The 10083-nt window shown below is 39.0% G+C and overlaps 1 protein-coding gene across 2 annotated transcripts; it reads left to right on the top strand.

Annotated features, from left to right (window-relative positions):
• Positions 1 to 657: 657 nt before the first annotated feature.
• LOC147404545 (T-complex protein 11) lies at positions 658 to 9803 on the top strand. 2 transcript variants are annotated; one of them, XM_086440555.1, is made up of 11 exons: positions 658 to 1062; positions 4013 to 4137; positions 4435 to 4879; positions 5000 to 5106; positions 5213 to 5996; positions 7054 to 7521; positions 7624 to 7812; positions 7915 to 8142; positions 8255 to 8591; positions 8699 to 8882; positions 9085 to 9803. In XM_086440555.1, exons 1-11 carry the CDS (start codon positions 853 to 855, stop codon positions 9563 to 9565), a joined length of 3558 nt encoding a protein of 1185 aa, XP_086296681.1. In that variant the 5' UTR covers positions 658 to 852; the 3' UTR covers positions 9566 to 9803. The 2 variants fall into 2 exon arrangements, with proteins under 2 accessions (XP_086296681.1, XP_086296680.1); XM_086440554.1 differs by having other exon boundaries at positions 8696 to 8882.
• The last annotated feature ends 280 nt before the right edge of the window (positions 9804 to 10083 follow it).

Genomic DNA, 10083 nt, shown 5'->3' with positions numbered 1-10083 from the left:
GTATTGAAAAGAGTAAGATTGGAGTAACATTAAAATGGACATTGTTTCACACATTGGTGTGCACATAATCATATATGCTTCCCACTTGTATCTCAATGAACAGCGTCTATTGTTCTTCTGGACACACATCCACATCATCAACATGTGAAATGATGTTAATTTCAATGTTATTTCAATATTTTCCTATTGAAAGATATAAAATCTAAAAGTTGAAAATTAGTGCAAAAGTTAGATTGAAAGATGATTGATTTTGGGAGAAAATCATTGGGGGGGGGTTGTCAATTAGAGATTGAAGATGATGATATTTAAATCATTTATATGAATATCCAAGAAAATGACCTAGGTCAAGGGACGTGCCAACAGTTTGAAAACAAAGAGGGATATATCTAATAATTGACCAAAACATGGAGGGGGCCATGTATAAATCACCCATTTAAACCTTCTTTAACATAATAGCAACCACTTGCTATCTGCCTGATGTTACGGTAATTTAAGAGGTTTTATACAATACGAAATTACTAGAATACCCTCATTACACGCGTTTTTATTTGACAGACTAGAGGAATTATAATAATATTGATTTAACATTCTTCCAGAATTTCTTAAATAATAATAAATAATTAAAAGCACAACATTTAAATAAAAGGCTTAGAAAGGAAGAAAAAAGAAAAGTAGCAAACAAAGAAGAAGAAGAAGAAACGTAGCGTCTCTTCGTTAGTTTGCTTTTCCTCTTTGTCTCTGTCTCCCCTTTTTCTTTTCTTTTTTCTTCTAGGTTTCGAATTTCGATCGATTGAAATTTGATCCAAAATCACCCAATTTTTTTGAAATTCATCGATTGACGATCGTGGATCGATGGCTGCCGGGATAGATTTGACGGAATCCGGTGGAGATGTCGCAATTGGTTTGGATTTTCCAGTGAATGATTCATCTTCGCCATCTTCATCGCCACCAGCGAAGGTGCCTCGGAGATTACAGAGAAGGCTTATGGAAGGGAAGAGTTCTTCAATTACGACCGTAGAAGAAATTGAAGCCAAGCTCAAAGAAGCCGATCTTCGAAGACGAGTAGGTTTAATTTCGGTTCTGTTCTTGTTCTTAGATTATTATTATTATTATTTATTTGGCTATTTTTGTCGAATTTTTGGATTTGGATTGTGTAATTTTTTTTCTCTCTCTGAGTCGTGTAGTTTGCTCATCTCCAGTTGATATATATTTTTTGCCCAAATTTTTTATCTTTAGGTTGATGGTCTGTTTTGATCACAGGAAGAAGTTGTTTTGTTACCAAAAATATTTAAAAACAAATAAAGTGTTTAAACAGATTGGTAATCTTGATTTTGTAGTTTTTCCCTCTTTGGAAATTTCACCTGGTGTTTTTGTTTCCTTCATTTGGTAAGATTTATTTAATGTTTTTTTTTTAATACTTTAATGTTTAGTATTTTGTTCCTTCTCTGTGTGGGTTCTTTGAGTGAGTTTTGCGCTCTTTTCTTCCGTGTTCTAGTTTCTCACCAAATTTCTGTTCTTTTTACGGTTTTTTTTATATAATAAAGTTCGTTATTTTCTTGTGGGCTTCCTTCCTTATCTCAATTCTGCTATTTTTTCCGAGCCTTTTTTGTGGTTTTTTTTTTTTTTTTTTTTTTTTTTGGGGGGGGGGGGGGGGGGGGGGGGGGGGTAGGTGGTGATTTTTTTATTTTTATTTTTTAAATATTATGGGTCTCTCTCTTTCTCTCTTACTCTCTGTCTCTCCATCTTTTTCCAACTTTACTAGTATTTTCTTCCATTACAGTCATCCCCAAATCTTTGGGATAAGATTTGTATTCCTATTTACATGAATTAAGAATCCTTCCCCCTAACAATTTGGGTTGGCTGAACGAATCATGTTTCTGTAGTCATTTGTATCTAAAGTTATATCTTCTATTACTTAAGTGTTTTCAAATGTCTTCGATCTCTTTGAGAACCTTCAATAGCACCTCTTTCTAATTGAGATTCCTATCGGTCTTCTTTTCAGTGAACAAGCAATCTCAATTGACGTTCCCTTAGTGTGCTGTAATGTATTTATCAGGGAATCAAGAAAATAAAGATAATTCGAGGGAGCCAATCCTCCAATAACAAATAAAACAGAACAATATTTCTCTCTCATCTCCTTCATTACCACAACTTCTTAAATACAACTCAATAACTACTTCTACATGACTCTCTACTTAGGACAGGTTCTTGCTAACTAGGACACCACAACCTTACAACTACTTGACCCATGACTAAGACAACACTTTACCATAACTGAAACACTACTTGGCTAACTAACGGAACTCCACTAAGAGATCAAGGATGCACACAAACTACCCTTGATCAGATTCTCTGCACATGACATTGCCTCCCCCTTGTCCTCAAGGTTAGGGAATTGTTCCTTAAGCTTGGGTAGCTCTCCCCATGTTGCATCCTCCACTTCAGTGCCTCGCCACTGTACTAAGACCTCTGTGACGGCCTGTTTGCCTTTTTAACCATTCGTCGTTGAAGTATAGTTGCTGGTTCGGGATGAAGAACACCCTCTTTGGTAACTGGTGATAGTGTAAGTTGGACAGTTGTGTGTACTCCCAGCTTCTTTTTGAGGCAAGAAACCTGAAACACAGGGTGTATAGTTGCCTCCGATGGAAGATCAAGCTTATAGGTGACTTGTTCAACATGTTGGACAACTTGGTATGGACCAAAAAACCTAGGAGAAAGCTTGAGAGCTCGCCTTACAGTGACAGAATGTTGGTGGTAGGGTTGCAGACGCAAGTATACCCAATCACCAACTTCAAATTCCTGTTCAGTCCGATGGAGATCGGCAAACCTCTTCATGCGCTCTTGGGCAACTTGAAGCTTCTCCTTAAGAATGTTGAGGGTCTGATCTTGACTCTTTAGCTTTTTTTCAACAGTTTGTACTCATGTAGTACTAGGAACATACGATAAGAGGCACGGAGGTGGAATTCCATAGACAGCCTCGTAGGGAGTTAGCTTCGTAGAGGAATGTTGGTGTTGAACCATCACTCAGCAAGCACTAACAATTTCGACCACTCCTTAGGCTTTGCTCCTGTGAAACAATGGAGATAATTTTCGAGACATTTATTCACAATTTCAGATTGGCCATCCGTTTGGGGGTGGTATGCTGAACTAAGAACGAGTTGAGTCCCCTGCAGTGTGAAGAGTTCCTTCCAAAATGCACTTGTAAAAGTGGTATCACAGTCGCTGACTATCAATATTGGCATCCCGTGTAATTTAAGGATATGATCCACGAATAAACGAGCTATGGTAATGGCATCATAAGGGTGTGACAAAGAGAGAAAATGTGCGTACTTGGAAAGCCGATCTACAACTACCATGATCATGTTCTTGCCTTGCGAAATTGGAAGCCCATCTATGAAATCCATGTTGATTTCAGTTTCTTTTTCTTTTTTCCCATTTCTCTGAAGTTTTACCTTGCCATTGTAAATCCATATTTTGAATCTTTGACTTTGACTATAATTGGGAATTCATTTTTTTCATCACCATTTGTATTGTTGCTCCCCATTGTACATGCTCTTGACTATGTCAATATATCTACTTGGGACACATTTCCTTCTAATACCGAGCAAATCAACTGTTTTAGGTACTATTTATGCTTTTTCATCTCCAATAATCAAAACTGTGTGGATGTCGTCTTCTTTTCTCTGATCTCCTTAATTTATTTGTCTAAGTAGAAAGTGTGCATCGATTGTTGATCTCCTTGGCATAAAACCAAATTGGTTCTCTTATTTCTTTGTTTCTTGTTTTAATCTTTGTCCCATCAATCTTTGTAAGTCACAAGTTTGATGTCTTGGTGGTTGGTAAAAGTCATTATGTCCTCCTTTGTTCTTCGTTTCAGAAAGATTACAGTTGCTATTTCTTTCCTATTGTGATCAATTTCTCATTCATTACTGGTGTTTGTTCATTAATGGAATAAAATATCATTGTACCAGCACTCACCTATTTCTTTGGTTTATCTTTTTTTGGATTGAAGCAATTCCATGAGTGGTTGTCTAGCAAGGCTCGGCCAAAGTCTAGAAGTCCTTCATGGTCCTCATCTCAAGATGAAGATCTTGCTCAACGCCTCGAAGCAAAACTCCATGCTGCTGAGCAAAAAAGGTAGTTTTTATCTCACAAGAGTTGGGTCATTTTCTGTTTGCTCAAGTTCCACTTTGTTAAGAACTCTTCCAATTAATGTCTTAGATTTTTGGAGTTGTTTTTTCCCAGATTTTAATAATTTTTGGGAAAAGGTCTGAAAATTTATTGGTATCATTTTCATTATGAGCAATTTCAAAATTGTGGGACCCGAACTTACCTGTCCTAGTGGCAATTTAATCCTCAAAACTGAAAATATGAATTCTTTGAAGCCTTTTGAGAACCATATGGAATTTATCCTCATGTTGTACAAACCAACAGATTGAGCATTCTGGCGAAGGCTCAAATGCGCTTGGCTCGGTTGGATGAGCTGCGGCAAGCAGCCAAAAGTGAAGTAGAAATGCGTGTAGAGAGGGAACGTGAGGAGCTTGTAACAAAAGTTGAATCACGGGTGCAACAAGCACAAGAAAACAGGTTGCTTCTCCTCAACGCTTACAGACAGAGAAAGGCTGCAGCAAAGGAGAGGACTGCTCAGTCATTATTGCAGAGAATGGTTCAAGAGAGCAAGTATAAGGAGTGTGTTCGTTCTGCAATCTGCCAAAAGCGTGCAGCTGCTGAGAAGAAGCGTTTGGGATTATTGGAAGCAGAAAAGACACGGGCACACGCTAGGGTAATGCAAGTGCGTCGGGTGGCTAAGTCTGTCTATCACCAGCGAGAGATTGAGAGAAGGAGAATGAAGGACCGTTTGGAAGATCGGCTTCAAAGGGTATGTTTGTATATGAAGTGTAAAGTGTCCTTCACCAAATTATGTCAGTGATTTTTATTTTCCCCATTTGCTTTTTTTGCTATTGTTCTTGTGACATGAAAAATATATTTTGATGAATAGGCAAAGAGACAGAGGGCAGAATATTTGAGGCAGAGAGGAAGTCAACATAGCTCTACTCATGTTAAAATGTGCCGGCAAGCGGATCTCCTTTCAAGAAAATTAGCAAGGTATGGAAGGTATCTTTTTGTGTTGGTAGTTCGCTTTTTAAACAAAAAATTAAAAAAAAATAAAAGTTCTTCTGATGCATTGATGGTAAAACTGTTGTGCATTCAGGTGCTGGAGGCGGTTCTTGAAGTCAAGGAAAACTACCTTTACTTTAGCTAAAGAATACGAGGCCCTAGAAATAAATGAGAAATCTGTCAAGTTGATGCCATTTGAACAGCTTGCACTTCGGATTGAATCAGTTGCAACCCTTCAGACTGTAAAAGCTTTACTCGATCGTTTGGAGAACCGTATCACACTGTCACGAACTATTAATGCTACTAATAGGTCATCCAGTTTGGATAATGTTGATCATCTGCTTAAACGCATAGCTTCTCCGAAGCGAAGGAGCACACCAAGTAGTGCAACCCGGAGCAGAGGAGGCAAGAAAGTAGGGTCCAGTAGAGTAGGAACTCAAAATACAGCCAAGTTGTCAAGGTATCCTGTTAGAGTAGTGCTCTGTGCTTATATGATATTGGGCCAGCCAGACGCAGTTTTCAATGGCCAAGGGGAACCTGAGGTTACCCTCGCTGAGTCTGCAGCAAATTTCGTTCGTGAGTTTGAGTTGTTAATCAAAATTGTATTAGATGGTCCCACTCAGAAAACTCATGAGGAGTTTGCCAATACATTGCCGAGTAGAAGAACCTTTAGAGGCCAACTGGAATCTTTTGATGCTGCATGGTGCTCCTATCTGTATCGATTTGTGGTGTGGAAAGTCAAGGATGCTAGGTCCCTAGAGGAAGATTTGGTCAGAATTGCTTGCCAACTTGAGCTATCTATGATGCAGACATGCAAGCTAACTGCAGAAGGAGATAATGGTCATCTGACTCATGATATGAAAGCTGTTCAGAAACAGGTTTTTCACTTAACCTGGGTCTACTGAAGCTCTCTCCTATTTCCTTTTGATAGACTTCTTTACATCTGGTGTTAATTTAGAGAATTGTTGTATGCCACACCATTAGGACAATATACCAACGAGTGATTTTTTACTCAGCGCAGAGAGCAAATTTGCTCACAGCACCACAGCAGTTTGACATGTGGAGCAAAAAGTCAAAATCATTGGAGAGAAATTTCTGTCTCCCGCCCACATGTCCTCTGCCCATGAATTTTAATTTGAAGATTTCCAATCTTAAAAATGGTCATTGAGCTCACATGGTACGTTGGCAATCAAACTCCACAACCTTCTAGAATTCATGAAAAAATTCAGATTAATTTTTTTTTTTTTTTTTTTTTCAAGCTTGATCCAAGTGGTTGAAAATGGAAGGCTATCGAGCACCCAAGTTTAAAATTAAATTCAACGGTGAAAAATAACTCTCTTTTTTTAATTCGTAGAACTTTGTCCTCTACAACCCTGTGGCATCGGATCATATTTTTGAATGCCATAAGGTTATGCAATCAGGAAATTTCCTTTTTTCATTGTGGGTAGGAGAGAGATTTTCTCTCATATTTATTGTCTTTTTTTGCCACATGTCAAACGGTTGTGGTGCTGTGGGCAAAAAATCACTACTGTACAAACCGTGACTGTATTGTGGTGCACAAGCAGAGGGGTAATGGTCTATGATTACCAATTGTGGTCACTTACACTTCCTTTCGGTCTGATCAGAAGAATATAACCATCTGATCTTTTATAATTTATTGGGAAATCTAGAGAGAAAACCATTTTTAGCGTTGAAGATCCCAGAACTCAGCTAGTGATGTGTCCTCCAAGTCGTTTCCCCTGTGCCTGTGCACCATGTATACAAGATATTGCAGTGTAAAATTTTCTACACCAAAGCAATAGGATTACCTTAGGTTTAATCCATTAACGTCTGGATTTGTATTCTTTGTGTGTGTTAGGATAACCTCACTGCCTACATAGTAACTAACACTTGCATGGATAATTGGTCTCATGGACTCTTTCGTGATGATGCTAGGTCACAGAAGATCAGAGACTTCTAAGGGAGAAAGTTCATCATCTTAGTGGTGTTGCTGGGATTGGACGTATGGATTCTGCTCTCTCAGATATGCGTTCTAGATTCTTTGAAGCAAAGGAGCAAGGGAGTCCATTGGTCTCGCAAATCATTCATATTTCACCTCCAAATGTGCCGAGTCCTTCAGCTTCCCCTTATTCAGCTCCTGTCACAGATGAAAGAAGGATTCCAGTTGGTGGTGAGAAGCCAAGCCGAATAGTCCGTTCCTTGTTTAAGGAAGATTCTTCTTCTAAATCCAAAGAACTCAGTTCCTCCACCTCTTACAATAGTGTGGACAGTCAATCAGGTTCTTCAGGTGAAAAGTCAGCGACAGTAAATGAACTCCTTGCAAATGAAATCGTCCATGAACATCGGAGTGCTTTTGTTGACAACTTCAATGTCAGTGATGAAGATGAGAAGGGAGGCATCAAGGTTAGTGTAGAACTTTTACTTTGTTCTCCCATAACATTTTTTAAACAAAATAATCTTAGATGATAATCAGTACTAATATTTGTTTCTTTCCTTTCTGATAAGGCTAAAATAAGAGGGATGATGGAGAAGGCTTTCTGGGATGGAGTTGCAGAATCTATGAAACAGGATGAGCCTGACTATAGCCGTGTGATTGAACTCATGAAGGAGGTGAGGGATGAACTGTGTGAGATAGCTCCTCAGAGTTGGAGGCAAGATATTCGTGATGCTATTGATGTTGACATTCTTTCTCAGGTAGGTAACTAACCTCACTACCATTACTACAGTCTATAGACATATATTACTACTGTTCTTATAATAATGTAAATAATATTTTACTTTTTTTATTTTTCAAAGGTGCTACTGTCAGGAACCGTCGACATGGATTATCTTGGAAAGATCTTGGAGTTTGCAGTAGTCACTCTGCAGAATCTTTCTGCTCCAGCTAATGAGGATGAGATAATCAAAACCCACAAGAAACTAATAAGTGAACTATGCGAGATGTCTCAAACCGGGGACAAATCAAATACTCCATTTGTTTTTGCAGTGATCAAGGGTCTCCGCTTTGTTCTAGAGGAAATTCAGGTGTGGTTTAATGCTACTCCTTTATCCTTTTTAAATCAATATTAGCATGAAATTTAGTACAATTGATATGGTAAGCAGTTTAAATACTAAAATATTGTGCAAGTGCCGACAGACACTTAAGCGAGACATAAGCAAAGCGCGTATTAGAATGATGGAACCACTCATAAAGGGGCCAGCTGGTTTGGAATACTTGAAAAAGGCTTTTGACAACCGTTATGGATCTCCATGTGATGCCTTAAACTCTCTACCGCTGACTGTCCGATGGCTTTCATCTGTACGGGACAGCTCAGAGCAGGAGTGGGATGAACACACCAGTTCTTTAAATGCTTTGATGTCAAGTTATTTGAGTTCCTCTCAGGGCCTTGTTCCCGTCAGTGTGCTTCGAACTGGTGGCAGTGTTCCTATGGCAGCAAAACAAAGCACAGTGATATCTACCACCACAACTACAGGTTTGAATCCTGAAACAACAATAGGTTTTGGAATTTGTAGAACAAAAGGTGTCCTTTGTTTTTTGTTCGTCTTCTAATTGACTATTTTCTACTAATAATGATAGCAGGTAATCAACAACCCGAATGCAGTGGAGAAAGGGTAGATGTGTTGGTGAGGCTTGGCTTGTTAAAGTTAGCAAGTGAGATAGATGGGGTAACACAGGAGACTATACCCGAAACGCTTAAACTTAATCTCACAAGGCTAAGGTCTGTTCAGGCCCAATTTCAGAAGATTATCGTCATCTCAACTAGGTAGGTAAACAAAAGTTTTTATTTCCTCATCCTTCATTCCTCTATTAGATGGGTCCTACCTAGGAGTTGTTCTGGGGTAAATTTCAAACTGGTATGATCATTTTAAGCACAAAACATACCACAATTCTTTTGAGATGCACTCACATGTAGTGCCATAGCTACCTTATATGGTAATCTAATTTGGATCTATTAAAATCTACAGCGTATTGGTTCTCCGGCAGACCCTTCTGAGTGAGAATTTAGCTACCAGCACTGCAGACATGGAAAATGCAGTATCCAAAGCAGCCAAACAGCTGACTGAACTTTTGGACCAGGTTGAGGATGTGTCTATAACAGATATTGTCAAAACCATTAATGAGTTCGTAGAAGGTCAAGGTGGTGACAATGCCTTGGACAGCAAGAAACTCCAAGCAAGGAAGGAGGTGGTGGCAAACATGTTAGGGAAGAGTTTGCGAGCTGGGGATCCTGTGTTTGAAAGGGTATCTCGGGCGGTTTACCTTGCAGCCAGGGGGGTCGTATTCGGAGGAAGTGGGGTGAAGGGTAGAGAATTGGCAGAAATGGCTCTTAGGCGGGTAGGGGCTTCTCTTCTTATGGAGAGAGTGGTTAAGGCTGTGGAGGTGCTGATCGTGATAGCGACGGTGTCAGGTAGTGTTCATGGGCCTTGGTATGCTGAAATGATTTAAAACATTGTGTGATATTCTCTCTCAAAAAAAAAAAAAAAATTGAAGTTGTGTTTAGTTAATTGTGTCTTGTACATGTCTAGTGCAGTCTGTGGTAGTGTGTAGAGAGAGAGAGATTATGTGTATGTGTCCATGAATAACAAATGTGTAAATAAGATGTAGACTGATGGTAAGGTGACTTTGCTCTTCAACTTCAGCTACCCCAATTGATTCCTCTCTTAAGGTTCTTTCTTTCTTTCTACCACAGTTTCTTATTCTCTGGTTCTCTTGTTGTCTAGCTGTGGAACATCTTTTACTTTTGAAGTTGGAACCTTGGATGACACAACGAAGTTGTCCCAAAAGAACTTACTCTAGTCATGTTATGGGATGTCTTCAAGCTTCCTTTTGAAGTTGGATCTTGGATGACACCATGAAGTTGGTTTCTTGATTTTTGTTCTCTTCAAAAGAAGAACCCAGTTTGGGTGTATGTTTGTGTGTACTGAAATATGGAATGAGGCTGCCACCGTTGATCTCCAATCCAA

The sequence above is a fragment of the Akebia trifoliata genome, chromosome 4 (assembly GCF_017979445.1).
Source record: "Akebia trifoliata isolate Shusen 1 chromosome 4, ASM1797944v1, whole genome shotgun sequence".
Classification (NCBI taxonomy): Eukaryota; Viridiplantae; Streptophyta; class Magnoliopsida; order Ranunculales; family Lardizabalaceae; genus Akebia; species Akebia trifoliata.
This window is presented reverse-complemented; position numbering and strand designations above follow the sequence as displayed.

Excerpts from the sequence above, each read along its gene's own strand:
- LOC147404545 (XM_086440554.1), top strand. The coding sequence starts at position 853 with ATGGCTGCCGGGATAGATTTGACGGAATCCGGTGGAGATGTCGCAATT. Across the intron at positions 5,107-5,212 it reads CTTTCAAGAAAATTAGCAAG|GTGCTGGAGGCGGTTCTTGA; the intron begins GTATGGAAGGTA and ends TTGTGCATTCAG. Across the intron at positions 8,592-8,695 it reads ATCTACCACCACAACTACAG|CAGGTAATCAACAACCCGAA; the intron begins GTTTGAATCCTG and ends TAATAATGATAG.